Source organism: Xenopus laevis, chromosome 1L, assembly GCF_017654675.1.
Source record: "Xenopus laevis strain J_2021 chromosome 1L, Xenopus_laevis_v10.1, whole genome shotgun sequence".
Classification (NCBI taxonomy): Eukaryota; Metazoa; Chordata; class Amphibia; order Anura; family Pipidae; genus Xenopus; species Xenopus laevis.
In genome coordinates this window covers 153,076,458-153,094,835 of record NC_054371.1, presented here as the reverse complement: position 1 = coordinate 153,094,835, position 18,378 = coordinate 153,076,458, and the positions used below count along the sequence as shown (strand labels likewise).

The 18,378-nt window shown below is 33.6% G+C and overlaps 1 protein-coding gene across 1 annotated transcript in view; it reads left to right on the top strand.

The window, feature by feature from the left end:
• The window catches only part of trac.L (T cell receptor alpha constant L homeolog), an 87,619-nt gene that overhangs the window by 29,265 nt on the left and 39,976 nt on the right, over positions 1-18,378 (top strand). The window contains 1 exon segment of the mRNA XM_041565362.1: positions 6,808-6,812. Coding sequence (XP_041421296.1) covers positions 6,808-6,812 — 5 coding nt within the window.

Sequence of the window (18,378 nt, the reverse complement as noted above, 5' to 3'; positions counted from 1 at the left end):
CTTCCAGTCTCATTAATATAAATGCTAATATTTATAGATCTATAACCTTAATGGGATAACATATCCTGTGTGAACTGGGGTTATTTTAATTTTTTTTCTAAAATAGTATAGTCAGAAGATGTATCATCTATATCTATTTGCCATAATTTAGGGGTATTTATATTATTATAATACAACTAGTTATCCATTATGCCTTACTAACACCTGAACAGATGATCAGGCAGGACTTTTTGCATTGGTTTGATTTACTGTGTGAGCAAAGTAACTACAGATTACATTTTGGAATTGGAACAAGATTACTAGTGAGACCAAGTAAGTGCAGGGTATTTTATAGGCTCTATAATATGAAGAAACTTGGCCCAGCCACTTATTTAATGTTTTAGGTTCACATACAGAAATTATATTTTTTGCATGGTGTATCCCAAAGTTACTGTGTGCAGAGTGAATATAACAGTTGCAATAAATTTTTCCTCCATTCTAAGCTGGAATGTAAATAGCATTTTTGTATTCCTATATGCATCTATGGCAGCGAGTCCTTATATTAAAGGGGTGGTTCACCTTTAAGTTACATTTTAGTATGGTATAGAATGGCTAATTCTAAGCAATTTTTCAATTGGTCTTCATTTTCTCTTTTTTATGGTTTTTTAAATTATTTGTGTTCTTCTTTGTCCGACTCTTTCCAGCTTTCAAATTTATAGTTATTGCTACTTTTTATTACTCATCTTTCTGTTCAGGCCTCTAAATGCTATATGGCAAGAGAGTGTAAATATACATTTGCATGTTTTAGGGCTCTCCATCACTAACAGCAATATATTAGTTGAGAATTTGAGGTATAAAATCCTTGCCAGTACACACTGCTCCCCCTGAGTAGCTACCTGGTTACTATGTATAGCCTCTGCAATGCAGTCATGCAGTCATATGTTTGTACTGTATATAGTATGCAACAAAAGGACATCCCGATATAAAGGTTCTGATTCTGAATTATATTGCCAACAGTTTTTATAGTGATAATATAGTATAATTTATACTTTCAGTTTTTACCAAGAGCATTAGTAAATTGCAGGGTACCGTCTCAGTTTTTGTACTGGATGTGAGCACTGTGCCAGCTGGAAGTTCAGATAAGCTTGTGTTTGGAAGTGGGACCACTCTGAACATTGTTCCAGGTGAGCCTGTCTCAGTTATCCACTGCCTTTCAAGGACCATTAATGAAATACCAGACTCCGGACTGGTAATGCTGTACACTTCATCCAAGTCCATTTTGGTCTTTATTATGATAGTAGCTTTTCCTAATGTTTCAAACTACTGACAATACTGTCACAGCAAATATCAGATAGACTTGTTTCCTTATTTTTCGGACAATTTAAGGAGGATTGATTTGGGCAGCAGATAGAACATGGTGTGCACATACCTTTTTGCAGCCTCAACTAATATCTAATTATATCATCCAGTTCCTTTGCAAGTCCCATGTTTTTATATATTTGCCATTATTTACTAAACCTTTTGCCTGCATTATAGAAAATAGAATCATGATGCATAGAGCTTTTACTAACTAGGGGAAATTTGCAAAGTTTTATAAAGGGGAGTTGATTGCATTTCCGGGAGAGAAAAAAAATAGTAGTTTTTGTTAAGGCTCATATGACTGTGCTAAATATGGAGCTTCAGATAAACTTGTCTTTGGAAAAGGAACAATTCTGTCAGTAACAGCCGGTAAGTGTCTTTGGGAAAACTCAAGTTCCCCTAGGTTAAGAGACTGCCCCATGGTGGTATTTGTGTAATTTTAGGTGCTCCCTCACTCCAATATGTATCAGGGTTCTTCTCAACAGAGTAATGGTACCATCAAGGCCACAAAACATCCAAGATCAGTATAAAATTGACTCTGGAGAACTAAATCAAATCATACCCTTCATCAGATACTAGCACCTGATGAAGGATATGTTTATCCGAAACATGTTGTGATGGAATAAACACACAGAATTCCATGTGGTTCTCCAGAGCCAATTTTATTTTATACTCATGATGGTATGTATTCCTTTTTTTTTATTTTGAGTATGGCTGTAGACTGATTATGTCTGTATGGTAGTATGTAATATGTAATAACTGTAGAGTGATTCTAAAAATCTACTTTAGAAAATAGGCAAACTCCCAGGGAGTTACTTATTAAGGTTCGAGTTGTGCTTTCAAGGTGATTTTTTTTTTGGTCAAAACTCACATTTTCGGCTTAAAAGAAAAACTCTTTTTTTTCAAGTTTTGAAATGCATTACACCCGACCCTGTAAATAGCTTGAATACAATCAAAATCCTGTTGCAATCATGTAAGAGTCAATGGCAGAGGTCCCTTGAACCATTTCATGATGTTTACAGCCTTCATGATGATCAAGTTTTTTTCTGAGGGTTTTGCATGAAAAAATGTGATCAATTTGAGCGATTTCAGTTTTTTTCCCTGAAAACTTTATCAATTTGAGTTTTCAGGTTTCGCAACTCAAACTTGTTTAATCAAGTTTATTCCATTCAAGTTTTTTCTTAAATAAGAAGCCATTCGAGTTTTGAATTAATTCGAGGTATAAAAAACTCTAAACATTCGACTATGGGAAAATAACCCCCTAATCTTCAGACACTTTCCATGTTATGCGGTGACAGTTAGGTAGTTAGCAGCTAAGAGTGGTTTTTGTGATTGGCTGAGTCACAGTGATACTGGTTCAGGAGGCTGGAGACTTATATTTGGCAAGGGCACAAAGCTTACTGTGACTCCCGGTACGTAAAATGTTAGTGGTTAATGTTATTAAATCAATTTTTCAATGAACAGTTTCAATAATTTACATTCATTAATATACCAGAAATGTAACCTTAAAGGGAAATGCATCCTGTGTAAACTAAGGTTTTTAAAAAAATGTTTTCTATAGTCCTATAGTAAGAGGATGCATTTCTGTGCAGTATAAATCAATTTCTATACCTGTCAAAATAGAATGCATCTAAATAGGCAGACTATATGGTAACTCCAGTTTTTATAAAAACACTTCTCTTTCTAGTACCATCTTCATTCCCTCCCATTATAGGCCATTATGTATCATTTGTATCAACATAACTAGCTTTCCAGTTAGGTTGTGAATAGAATATCTGGTTGGTCTTTTTGTATTGGCTTGATTTACTGTGTGAACAAAGCACCTACCGATTTGTTTTTGGTATTGGAACAAGATTACAAGTGCAGCCAAGTAAGTAAAGAGTATGTTATAGTTTTTCTATGTAAGAAATGTATTACAACCACAATTTAATATTTAAGCTCACATGAAGATAATTAGTGAATATTTTCTACATTGAGAATGGTCTATCCCATAGGTACTGTGTGTAGAATGATTTTGCCATTCTGAGCTTTATGTAAATCACATTCAATTCAAGGGAATCCTTAAAAGGAAGCCTACAGTACATCATGTAATTTAGGAAGGACCCCAGGAATACAGTTTGTGTTTTTATTGTCTGTTATCAAAACAGTCAGCAGTTCAGCACCACAGAATATGTGGTTGGCCAGATAATTAGAAGGGATTTAGCTGATTAATGTACAGTACAATGTATTAACCTAGGGTCTCATGTCATGTCCTCTATCTACTATGGTTGTTTATGCATAAATCCATATGTTTAAAAGCATTGCACTATACATTTCTTCTGGGGGTTCTCAGCAATAGAATAGCTGAGCTAAGTAAGCCATACCGAGATACACTAATGGCCAATTGGCCATACTATATTGGCCACTTATATATCTGCTTCCTCTAGTGCAGTCATATGTATGAGAGATTAACATGAATACAGCCAGAGTTATTGATTATATTAATCAGTTGCTGTATTTTTGTACTGCCCCTGAGCACCATGTTTTTACTGCTAACCATGGTATGTCTAAGATTGTGTTTGGGAAGGGAACAAGGCTGAATATAAGGCCAAGTAAGTCAGAATGCTTATTTTTTTTACCATATTGATGTATTTGTGCTCACATTACACAATACATACAATTTTGCCATTGCCCAAATGTAATATATAAGTAGTTTTTGTTAACCTTAAAGTATTTATTAACCTTTCCATCAGTTGACGAAAAATTGTGGATTGTGAAGTTCTATTGGAACAGTGATAACTAAAATATTTGGGTAAGAAATAAGTTCATGTACAGAAAAAAAATTTCGTATATCATATTGCTTTGCAAGCTAATATAAAATGAATGCATAAGTAGAGAAAGGAATAATGTTGTCTATAGAGCATTCCGAGGTTTGTTTAGAAGGTTTTAAGTGGCTTGACAATATTAGTAACACATGTAAGCCATGAAGTTATCTAGCAAGGATTTATGGTGTTTATTCTAAGGTTTATTCAAGTTACATCATGTATAGAGTTATCGCTGTCTTGTGCAGGATATGTGTAAAGAGGTGTATTACTGTGTACAAAGTACAGGATACAATAAGCTCATCTTTGGGAAAGGAACAATACTAACAGTTCAACCAAGTAAGTTGTTCTTTTACCAATACACCATGAGATCATTTCCATGCCCTTAAAACTTGGCAACAATATTTCTTTTAACAGCATAACTGTTTTGTGCACCAGTGCAGGAGTTTTTACTGATGGACATACCAGGAAAATGCTGTTAATGTTCCATTTGTAAGGATATTTTAAGTATAAATTAATCATTTTATTTATTTTGAGTCCATTTGTATTTTAAACATTCAGGAAATAATTGTTGCCACCAATTCCTAGTTTTCAAACAATAAAGGTGGTGGTTAATAAAAGGTCCAATATGCAGAACTTTACTGCAAAACTCAAGTGCTTTAATGTGTCACGAGATGTTTTGAGCTGAGCTCTTTCTCAAGTGATCCTAGTTTTCAGTTCCAGTTCTTAATTGTATCCATTACCTGTTAATCGCTCCAGTAGATCTCTGATTAGCTTATTATTATTATTATTATCATGTGTCAACTAAGCTTAATTTACTATTACTAAGCTGCAAAGGGTAAATATGGTTGTTCCTTTGCTTGAAAATCTTGTACCAGTTGTAGATCAATCCTCCTGGAAAATTATTTTAGCCACGAATAGATCATAATACCCATGCTAGGGTCAGATATATCAGAGGTACACAGAAACACATACCCAAACTATTCTTGCAAAGCCCCTAGTCACTGTGTAATACCAACTTGGCTAAGCTTACTCTTGGTGGTGGCACTCATCTCTCTGTACAGCCCAGTAAGTGGTTATGTGTTTATTAATAGCAGTAATACTTGCCTTGCTATCCGTGATATGTAGAAAAATTGCATACAACAATAAAAACTTCCCTTTATGCACCAAACCTACTGTACATATGAATATTAACTGGTACACATATACACATACAACATATGCATAAAAGTCCACATACATCCTCATCCCAAAATGACTTGTTTTTACAAACACTTATTGATATATATTTTATAAAACACAATGAAAAATCAATCTGAGGCATGGATTGAAAAATTTTAATTTCGATTGCAGTGTATACATAATTATAGAAAATAGGTTTTCCCCTATTGTATTCATGTCTCTAATGTCTTAAGGGAAATCATAAAACACAGACTTTGCAGATCTATTAGTTGTTTGCTAAAGCATATGTATTGTCTTATAGCCTAGAAGAGCTATGCATTGTACAGGGTGCTTAGTGTATTTAATTAGACAAGGTTAGAAATAGGTTTTTGCCAAGGTTTCTTTCATTGTGAGTATAACACCAACAAATACATATTTGGAGCTGGAACCCAGTTGTCTGTACTTCCCAGTAAGTATAAAACAATTAAAGTCCCTGGTAGAGACTAGGACAATGTCTTACTCTAGGGGCATATTATTATCCATTAAGAAACCATTGTGTGAAATCTCCCTTGTGTTTTTCTTGCTTCAAATGCTTTTTTCCACTTGTGCATATTTTCACAAGGATTTTTGTTTTTTTATAAAAAGTTTACCAGGTTTTAGATGACCAACTTATTTTTTTTTAAAAAAACTTGTGTAGAAAAAATCCCATACATGGAAACAAAAACCAATTCATGCACAAAAATGTGAGAGAAATTAAGATGTCTCTCGCATTTTGATTGAAGAGAAGTTTTTCTCTTGACTGGACTAGAAAGAACCAGGGGGTTATTTACTAAAACTTGAATTTATCTCAAATGTTTATTAAACCAAGCTAGATAAAAATAACTCTAATAAAATAACTCTAAAAGTTGGGTAGGGAAAAAAAATTTGAGTGAAAACTCGAATCGTACGATTTTTTTGTAACAGTGCAAAATGTCGCTATAGAAATCTCAGATTAGAAGTTTGTGTATTCTTAATACAGGTGCTAATGTCAATTCAGTACCTCTTTATGGAGTCTGAACTGTATTTTAAACTGTATTTTATAGAATCAGTTTACTTTTCTAACACAAAGGTTTATCAGGTAAAAACTAAGGCACGAGATCCAATTTCTCTCCTAAATTGAATCTTGTCCTTGAGTTTGCACGTGATAAACCATTAGAAAACATTTTCTCATTAAATTGAATCTGGCCCAAAGCCTGCAAAGCAACTCCCTGCTTGCTAGGGTTGGTATCAGGTTTTTGTGAAGGTTTTATTCATGGTGTTATGAGGGCTCAGGCAGGAAAATTATATTTGGAGGGGGCACTAAACTTGCGGTCATACCAGGTAAGTCTGTGGCTGATTTTCTCTGGCATGTTATGTCCACCTTTGACCGAGATCAATACACACAGGGAAAAATTGTTTTTTTTTTGTGTAATAAAATGTTGTAAGCCCAAAGCATTTTTTTCAGACAAAATATTTAACAAAACTCCAGAGCAGGTGTTAATGCTAAACCTTTGCTTAGCGATACTGCACAATGTAATATTCTCCAGTGACTGATTTTATTATTATTATTTATATAGCACCAACATATTTTGCAGTGCTGTTAGTTTACATTGAGAGCAGTGCTAAACATTTGCAAAAATGACATTTTAAATAGTGCTTGTGATTTTTATTACATTCCCCCTAATGAGTAACTACTCTGGTGCAATTTAGCAACTATGGTATTAAATGAGCCAAACTGTTTCAAATAAAAGACAGGAGGCTCTGGAGATATATTATACATATATCAGTCATCCTCTCTGTATGTGATATTGTGATATTTGAGGGTTTAGTTCTAGTCCCTTTTTGGACTTCAAAACAGTACAGATGTGCAAGTTATGGCTAGTAAGAAATAATGTGTAAAATAAGTGAATATTAGTCAATATTCCCAACAACTTTTATGCAATTTTGGCAGCTTTTATTTGGCAAGTTGTTTTAGAAACTTTGGCAGTTTCTTTACTTTAATAAATCCTGACTATTCAAGGTTTCAGAAAATATTCACAAGTATCTTTTGTGTCTATGTTTTTCATTGTATTTTTCTCAAATCAAGGAGAAAACGGCAACCCAATTTTTGTAATAAAGCTGCCCCTGCTGCATTTCAGAATAATAGTAACACCAATCTCATCAGGTGCATTCAATGGCTATGATTACATATGTACATATGTGGGGTATTATGTAAAGCTGTTCAACACTGTGTGGTACTGGGGGTTCCACCAAACTCACATTTGGGAAAGGAACAAAACTGACAGTTCTACCAAGTGAGTATTCCAAATCTACAGTATGTCAGTCTTGAGACTTGGAAATAAAAGTAGCAGCAATATGCACCAGGCAAGTTTTTTCCTTGACTTGCCATTATAGTACTAGTTACAGCAAAGACAAACAATTAATAGTCTAAAGCATCCAGCAATAAAGTATGATATATATAGTATACATTTGTCAGACCCTAGACAAGTCTTCATTTTTATTAGACAGAGATTTACTGGTAGAGTGTACAGGGATTCATTTTATATGCAGAGCTTGATGAAGGGGTTATATTACACACTAGGGTATCTGTATAAGCTTTTAGCACTGTGTTAATACAGGAGGTGTGAAAATAACTTTTGGTGTAGGCAGCACTCTCAAAGTACAACCAAGTAAGTTGTATGGTATGCCTTCCTGGGATGTGGGTTTTCCCTGCTTACCCCCGGTATATATTACAGTATTGTTTGAGCTGAATTTTGAATTGAAATTGTATAAATATCACACTGCTGACATATGACCTACTTTTTCTAAGGGTAATATCTACTTTACAAACACATGCTATACCTGTTATTCTATACATGTTATGCTGGAATAGTTTTATGTTCCAAATTCTTGTTTTGTCAATTACTAATAGCCATTTCAAACTCTAAAAGGGCGATTTATTAATTTTTATACATGCATTTTGCCATGATTATGCTTATCTCCACAAACCGGTTTTATTATTTTTGTTTAATTGTAAAAATAAAATAAGTGGTAAGAATCCTGCCACTTAAAATGAGCCAACATGTCAATTTTAGAAATCATGGAAAAAATATGACCAACAACAAAAATGCAATCAATAAAAATTCTAGACTGTGATCATGAAAATGTATAAATCTGTCCCTAAAAAAAGAGATACAAATATACCTTTCATTGGTAGACATGGGTTCTGTCTCAGTAGTAGATAGTGACAGGGGATTTTGCATTGGCCTATATCACTGTGTAAATAATAATAATGTCAAACTCACATTTGGCAGTGGGACCAGTTTAAGAGTTTTGCCAAGTAAGTAATTATATGTCTGACATTTCCCCATATAACACCTTAAATCTATCCCTTTTTGAGTTTAGTAGCAATAATAATGGAGTTTCAAATAAGGGGCCATGGGAGATATTGCTAGGCTCATCAATTATTATTTCCCTGGAAGCAAATTTCGTTGTTTTTACATATAGTTGTCTGTCATCCTCTCGGTATGTGACACTGTGATATTAGACGGTTTAGCTCTAGTTAGACAGCAAGCCCCTGCCTCACATTGGTTATAGTATGGCCCCTTTATACTGTGTTATGATATGGATCCGGTACAAATGTACAAGTAACAGCTAGTAAGTAACAATATCTAACACTCTGCAAGTAATACACACAGTGACTGGGGTCTGGGTTATGCAAATTGGAGAAAAAATATATTGGGCTCTGTGGATGTCTGTGTGTCTATGCTTATGTGCAAGCCCTTGCACTGCTTTTTATCATGAGAGGTTAGAACACATATAACATCTGTATTTTTTCTTTTCCACGACTCAAACCTTTGTGCTAAGAATCATGAATTTAAAAACCTCGCCAAAAGCACACATTTTTAATATTTATTAAAGATACAAATCACCAAAACCGCTAATGTAACACTTTGGCAACTTTTAGCTAAAAGCTGCCACGGTCTTGTAGAAGTCAATAGGAGCTGGCCTTAGCAAATTGTAGAATGTTTATTTACTTCAAATTTTGGGGGAGTGGATTAAGTTGTAAATGAACAAAGAATGTAAGCAATGATTTGAAAGTTTTCGTATTTGGTCCATGATTTTATTAATCCTTGCTTTTTATATGCATATTTTTTTTAATAAGAAAACATTCATGCTTTTAAATAAGGCCCTTAATGTAATATTAAAGCCAACAGAATATTTTGTCAGATGCATTTAATGGCTATGAGTTACATATGCAGTAACTGTTAGCTTCTGGGTATTATGTAAGCCGTGCAGCACTGTGTAGTACTGGGGGTTACACCAAACTCACATTTGGGAAAGGAACAAAATTAACAGTTTTACCAAGTGAGTATTCCAAATCTATGTCAGTCTTGAGACTTGGAGGTAAAAGTAGCAGCAATATGTAATATTGACTTGTCATAGTAGTACTAGTTAGCAAAGACAAAAGAAATAACAATCTAAAGGGTCTGTCATTATAGCTAATTATAACATGCACAATATATTTATTTGTCATACCCTAGTGAAGTTAATTAATTTTATTATTGGTAGAGTCTACACGACTTACTTTGTTTCCATGCAATTCATTCTGATATTGATTTCATGAGCAGAGTGGTGAAACAGCTATACTACACTCTGGGGTATCTGTATAAGCATTTCGCACTGTGTTAATACAGGAGGCTGGAATAAACTTACCTTTGGTGCAGGCACCACTCTCAAAGTACAAGCAAGTAAGTTGCATAGTATGCTTTTTCCCTGGGATGTGTGTTTGTCTGGAAACTGGTGCAATATATAATATTACTACCGTATTGTTTGAGCTGAATTTTTTATTTGAATGGTATACATACAGACTGCTGGCACACAATACCTGCTTTTTTATGAATAAAAGCAACAAACACATACTATACATGTTATACTATACACCTTGTACTATAGGTCAGATTTTCTCACCTGAGTAAAATTTCACTGCTCTCTAATAATTTTTATAGGATTTTTAGAGGCATATTTATCAAATGGTAAGCTCTAACTTTAACCCATTGATAAATAATTTAAAAAAAAAAACCCACAAGAATGAATAGAGAGTGATGGAATTTTATTTTGGTGAGCTCTAATTTGACACTTTGTGTGACTGAATAGTTTTAGGTTCTATTTGTGTTAAGTCAATGAAATATTTATTTAGTCATTTACCAACAATCATCTTTGAACTGACTTCATTTAAATGAATTCATTTCGTCATGTTTTTTTTTCACAATTACGTTTTTTATTCTAAAAAATAAAAAGTAAGAATCCTGCAATCTAGATACAATCTAAAATCCTCCCCTGAAAGAAAAGATACAAATATACCTTTAATTGGCATACATGGGTTATATCTCAGTAGTGGAGGGTAGTGGGGAATTTTGTATTGGCCTGTGTCACTGTGATAGTAATGATATTAAACTCACCTTTGGAAGTGGGACCAGTTTAAGGGTTTTACCAAGTAAGTAATTATATGTCTGACAATTCTCTATATAACACTTTACATCTGTCCTTGGTTTTATTACCAATAAAAACTAATAAAAGTTAGTTTAAAACATCACAGCACTGGCAGAAGCAATATATAGAAACAAGTGGTGCAAGCACAATGTAAGTGTGAAAATACATGCAGAATTAGCATATGATCCCAGTGCCAAAGAGCTTACAATCTGTTGTAGCAAGTAAATATTCATACTGGGACCAGCAAACCTTCAATGTCAATTTTTAGACCTGGGCAATTTATTGTTATTATTATTTTTATGATTAAAATATTTCTTAATATAGAATGAAGAATAGAATATTCTATATATAAATACTCCATAAAATAGAATAGTATTCCATAATATAGAATGTGTGTGCATTTACATAGCAATAAGCTATAGTTTTGCTGAACATATTATTGTAAAAAACATTGTGACTGTGGAGTCAAAAACACTGAATAATCTGATCTTTGAAAAAGGAACACATAAAACCAAGTAGGTGCTCCAATAAATAGTTGTAAACCAGATCCGGGAGGAAAAATAATTTAAATTATGTGTATTGTCTTTGCTATCTATCTTTTGGATACTAGTTTATAATACAGAGTACACTGGGTATGTGCGGTTCCCAGCAGAAAAGAGAGAGATGGTAAGGAGGTGGCAACAGAGATGGTTCTGAATGTTTATGGAAAGGCTTTGAGCACTGTGCTGGTTCGGGTTATAACAAGCTGAGCTTTGGAGAAGGGACCAGGCTGAATGTGAGGCCATGTAAGTGTCCTCCTCCGAATATTTATTTTCATTACTCATCACAAGCATTGTTTACCATATTTTGTGCTAGTGATTTGTTGAGATATTGAGTTTGATCATTTATACCAACCTTTTCACCCAATGTGGACTTTGAAAATGTTACTCTTTAGATTTAAAGTTTCATTTTATTAAAAATCTATCTTAGAAACAAAATTATTCTTTGAAGAAAATATTATTTGACATATCCATTCTCAGTGCTAGAGGGCGATGATAGAGCAGTTTCTGACATGACAGAGAACACTGTGCTACTAACACTTACAGCAAATTAATTTTCGGGCAGGGGACTATGCTGTATGTGATACCAAGTAAGTAATTATGTGCATTCATGGCTCGTGTACCATTAATAATCAGGAACTGCTTTTCAACTAGCAATGATAAATGTTACCATTTTCTAAAATTTGTCTGGTTGTTTGGGAAAGCTAGGATTCCTAGTAAAGATTTGAAGATGTTGGTTATTTAATAACCTGAAGGGAGGGTGTCAGGCTAGACTGATTATTAATAATTCTGAGAAAAGCAGGAAACACATCTATTTCAAAAAGGAGAAGGTATACTCACTGTATATGTACTGTTTAAAAGGACTTAATCATTATTAGTGCACAAACTGTAGAGAAAGCTGTGAAGCACCCTACAAGGAGAAGTACATCACTTAGGGCTGAACTCCATGGCTCGACTTCTTCCGATCCAACACACTGAGAGGAAGCGCATGCGATAAGATGGATGCACTGAATATAATGTGAGTAATAGAAATATCGCACATACAAACTGCATGCATCCGACGCGACTGTGGGATGCGAACGCCGCACATTGCGTCTTCATCCGACAGGTGTGTTGTGTCAGATGCATGTAGTTTGTCGGTGCAATATTTCTATTACTTCCATTATATTCAGCACATCCATCTTGTTGCATGTGCTTCCTCTCAGCACGTCGGATCGGAAGAAGTCATGCCATGGAGTTCAGCCCTTAAGCATTGCAATGGTAAATTTTATGAAGTCATTTAATGAGTGCTACACATCATTACACATGAAGTAATGGAACTTTAAAATGATAGTCTTATTATATAGACTATAATACGAATTTGTCCTGTTTTGCTTAGCTGAAAAATAATTTCTGTTGTGTTCTGTTTGCGTTAGCTTACTAACATATAAATAATTTGCCCCAAGCCATTAACTCATAGCAACTAGTCATCAGCCCATAGGATAATAAAAAAACACTGATAGAATGCTATGGAATACTGTAATATTGCCAATGTGCACTGTTACAGTATTACAGTAGTATTACAGTAGTGCAGTGTTTAAAGCTTATACCAATGAAGTCTACACTACTCATTATACAGCTGGTGTTGTTGTGTGGCACTTGAAACCCTGAGCATAGGTATTTGTAATGGTAATGAGCAATGTGCCAATGCTGGGACAGGCAACAAGCTCACATTTGGATCAGGCACACAGCTGCACATAATACCAAGTAAGAACTTGTATTTCACTCTGATTAGTTGCCAAAGTTTGTTTTTAAAGACAGACAATTTCTTATGAAAGAGGACAATCATGAGGCAGAAGACAAATTAAACTGAGATTTAGGGGGTTATTTACTAAAACACTAATTTTTCTCATGTTTTAATATAAACAAACTCAACCAAGCTCCCATCCATTAATGTATCTCATTTACTAATAATTTAACTTGAAAAAATCTGATCAAGAAGAAAACTCCAAAAATTTGTGCATCAGTTCATATTGCGCAACATTTTGGATTGTCATGCAAATAACCCTAACTTATTGAGTTTGACACCCAAAACACTAAAATTCTTCGGACTATTGTACAAAACCCAGGGCAGTCCACAATATTTTCATTTCATTGCAAAAGGGACATCTGCCATTGACTTATACATGAACTCGGCAGATTAGAGATAGAGTATTTTCTGATTTGGACTTTTAGCAGCCTAGGGGTATAATACATCTCAAAAAATGTTAGTTTTTTTTTCTCCACGAAAAATTAGAGTTTTCGCCTTTAAAAGCCTGCCCAGAAAAATTCAAGTTTTCATAAATAACCCCCTTAATATTTTGAATACTTATAGTGCTTACAAGCATTTTGTGCTGTGGCTTCTGTGAAGAACCCATCAGGACCAATCTTAGTGTTTTTAATCTCCTGTTTATGCAGATAAATATTTACTATTTTTTATTCAGTAATTCCAGGGTTCAGCCTGACAGTAGAAAAATATCCACCCACTGCAGTTAGTTTATTAATGTATTCCTATTTCCAATACTGAGTTGTAATAATGGCATTTTAAAATAGGAGAGGTGCAAGCCTAGGATACTAATTCTTTTTTATTTAATATCTGTAATATAGTGCTGGACCAACTTCCATGATTGTATGTTCTGTATTTGCTATGTAGTGAACATGATGTTTTTGCAATGGCTTTGCATACTGTGGCAATACCAATAACTACAAACTCACATTTGGCTTTGGGACCAAACTTCTAGTGAGAGCCAGTAAGTATACTGCTTTAAAGTGCAATATGATACAGTACAGTGTTAGTAGCAAGAGAAGAACATACTTTATCACTAAATAAATTACAATTAATTTTGTTTGGCATTCATGTTATATTTAGCAGCATTCCATGTGATATTAGTCATAAATTATAGCAGATACAGCTAAAACCAGGTATATAACCAAAGTTATTAAGGTGTTTATGGGCTAATTTTTAGAAAATAATCATTATTGATGTACAGGTATGGGACCTGTTATCCAGAATGTTCGGGACCTGGGTTTTCCAGATAACAATATACCTTAAATCTACTAGAAAATCATGTAAACATTAAATAAACCCAATAGGCTGGTTCTGCTTCCAATAAGCATTAGTTATATCTTAGTTTGGATCAAGTACAAGGTAATGTTTTATTACTATAGAGAAAAAGGAAATCATTTAAAAAAAATTGTAGTCTATGGGAGGCAGCCTTTCCTTAATTCATAGCTTTCTGGATAACAGGTTTCCGGATAACGGATCCCATACCTGTAATAGAATTAAGCAATGTCTTTAAAACGTCTCCAGAATACCATTGCATTCTTCTAGGCATATTGTTATAACATTTGTCTGCAAGACTAAAACACCTTACAGATATAAGGTATTGAGTTTATATCAAACTAGCAAGTGATAACTAATATCTTTAAAGTTCTGTGTAGTATGCTTACTTTATATAAATAATAATATTTCAAAAGTCATATTCATTGGACAAACATGTTGATACTGCATTGCCAATTAGTGTAAAGACAACAGTCGCAGTGCAATAAAGGAAGCACATGGGGCAAGCTGCTCTTTGGGAAAGGGACAAAGCTACAGGTTTTACCAAGTAGGCTATTTTTTCTTTGTTATGAGCTGTGGCATGCAACATAAAAATGGATTACCTTATATGTGATATTGGAGGATGATGAGATGTTGAGAGAGAGAAATAAAGAAGGAGAAAATAGGGTAGTGGTAATAAAAGTGGAATGAGGATAGAAAAATTTAATTCAAGAGATAAAGGAAAAGGAGTTAACCTGATGAGGACACCTTAACAATCTCATACAATATTATGACTTTAACTGAAAATTACATAATATGTGCTCCTACCCTTTAAAGAAAAGGCAGCCAGGGCTTTTCAGTGGAGGAGTAATTCCTAGGTTTTTGTACAGACTGTGAGCACTGTGCCAATAATGTTGGCAATAAAATTACATTTGGTAAAGGGACCCAGCTAAATGTGAGTCCAAGTAAGTATGTATTTCATGTTTCTTTAATAGAAGTTTAAAATGGATTATTTTCAAACACCCAATGGCTGATGATCGATCAGTGCTCCTGTTGGGGTAAAACAGTGTCCGAATATGCAAGTGAGTTTGCTTGCTTGCTTGTGTGTGCTTGGTATTATTTGCCATTTATTTTTCTTTGTGCACACACACACATACAATCTGTTTTTTGTTTTTTTCTTTTTAAATATAAATAAAAAGTTTGGCAGTTTTTGTGTGTGTGTGTGTGTGTGTAAATACAGTATATCAATATATAAACATGCAAAGAAAAAGGGATCTCTTCTCCAATATTATCATTAAACACTGCTATAAATCAGCACTTTTCAGGTTTATCAATACTTTTCTAGAATCCAGAGGAATCCATATAATTAGTAAAATGTCTTTTCTCTACAAAAGTCCCCAGAAAATAGTCCTAACACCAATGTATTCGAATTATTTAGATAGTTTTGTGTTTACTGTTAATTATTTATCCTAAACAATCAGAGGTTATGTGCCTCAAACAATTATATGGTGTTCTACTTCCCAACCCCAAAAGTTAAAGAGAAATAACTGTGGAAGCTGCAGTTCTGCTACACTTAAAGAAACAGAGGTTCTCTTGATCTGCTATTTAATCCAGATCAAGAGTCAAAGATTTCCCATATCAAAGACACTCAGTGGTAAACAAAAATGCATTTTGGTTTAGAATTATTCCTGATCTTTAATTTTTAAAATATTTTATAGCACATTTTCATTTGGACTAACAAGTTATACCCTCACATATTTAGATTTTCTTGATATTTTTTAGCTGAGTGATTAAATGAATTAGCTTGTTATAGGATTTAACCCACTTTTTCATTGAAATGGGTCTCAGCTGTTTTTGTATTTAGCAATAACACTGTGTCAGTCTGGAGGCTATAAGCTTACATTTGGAGGTGGAACAGAATTAACAGTTCAGCCCAGTGAGTACATGATAAGAACTATAAGAGATGGTACTGTAACATCAATACCAACTCCTAAAATATTGAATTGACTGACCATGTCTGGGTTTAGGTTTTATTGTGTATTTTGGAAGGAAGGATATGCTATGTGCCATAGTTAAAAAATTGTCACAAAAAATGAATTATGCATAATGAATTTAATTGTAATTAGATGATTTTAGGTCCTTTTCATCAATGAAATACCGACTTATTTTGGCATTACAATACATTTTAATTCTAAAATAGGCCTGTCAGTATGCAATGAGATGTTTTTCTATGTTGGTGGCCAGCAAAAATGGAACCCTGCACACCATGGTGTATTTGACCCTTGGCATGTTATGTCATACTATTATGCCTATATCATTCATGCTAATGATTTATCTTTTACTAAATTTATTCAGTTAAATGAATTTCTGCCTTGTCTGGTGGTAGAGAGTTTCTGTATTGGCATTTCAGACTGTGTGAAAACAACTTGAAGCTTGTGTTTGGTAAAGGGACACATTTAATCATTCTGCCTCGTAAGTCATTTCACAGTTGTTACTCTGTAGTATAATTTTACAAGTTTTAGAAAATATCTTGCAAAAAAGAGACACATATATTTAGAGTAATCATGTAATGCATTTACAAATTAAACACATATCCATGTAGACCAGAATTTAATTACTCCTTAGGGAGTCCAAATCAGTGGATGATTCGATTAAGTTTTCATATTAGTACCCTTATTTTTCATCAAGGGTGGCATGACCAAATATTGGGCCACAGAGGAGTTAGATAAAACCAAATTGTCCAAGAATCTGTATAGTAAATAAAATAGGTCTGTAAAATCTGCAAATGTTTACTCTGCACAGGGAGACATTACCATTTTTGTGTTTATAAATACAAGTTGGAATTGCTATATTTGCTTACTTTAAAAAGTAATATTTTCGCCAAAAAATAATAGAATGCTTGCTTGACTTTACAAAGCTGCTTCTTTTATTGTATTTTATTGTATATTGTATATTGCTTTATGAAAAGTAAGAATATACAATCTGCAAACTGCTTGATGTGTTCAAATGACATAACTGCTAAGTATCAGATATTAATGCAAAAGAGATTGTGATTTAGTTTTTGTGTTGGTATGTTTGACTGTGCTAATGCTGGAGCTGGTTCCAAACTGATATTTGGTACAGGGACAAAGTTGTCTGTTTTTCCCCGTAAGTATCATTAATTCAGCCTCTCATGGGTTGTTTAAATTACATTATAATATTTAATCTTTTATGTATTGAAATTTTCATCCCCAACTTTTCTTCCTCTTTGGGGAGAGTAGTAAAATGGAAATATTCTACCAGGCCAGTCTTTTAAGGAAGATTGTATTCAACAAAAGATTTATGTAGCTTTTTACATAGTAGTAATAGGGTTAATTAGGAAAGCTATTACTTTTTTTTCCCTTATTACATTTACTTTGCTTTCAATGGACCAGAATTGCAAAAATGACACTTGAATTATATCACTTTCAATATATTACACTAAAAGACCCTTTCAATTCCTATTCATTATTTATTTACATTATTCGACAATATAGAAAACTAACCACAGATTTCAGAATGTATTAAGAAAGAGGTACGGAAAAGTGAAGCAACATAATAGTATTTTTTACATGTCATTTTGGTATTATCCAAGATATTGCTGGTTATGGAATAAAGCATAAATGATAGGCAATTAATAAGAAAGAAGAATAAACTGATAGGAATCTCACTCCTGCTCTAAATATACCCTGCTATCTTTTTGCTAAAGAGTTACTTACTGTGTGGCTACTGGTTCCTACAAACTCACATTCGGCAGTGGCACAAATTTAGTAGTAAAACCAAGTAAGTGCGTGCTCTTAAGGATTTGTACAAGCATATTTATATATAAGAAAGATGGTATGCTAAGCAAATAGATATGGTAAAATCAAGAGCAGCATGTACCTTTAAATGTTTTAACTGAAAATTAAACCATAAATATACTTTTAATTTTTATTTTAACAAATATATTAAATAGTAGCTCACTTTGTTTTTC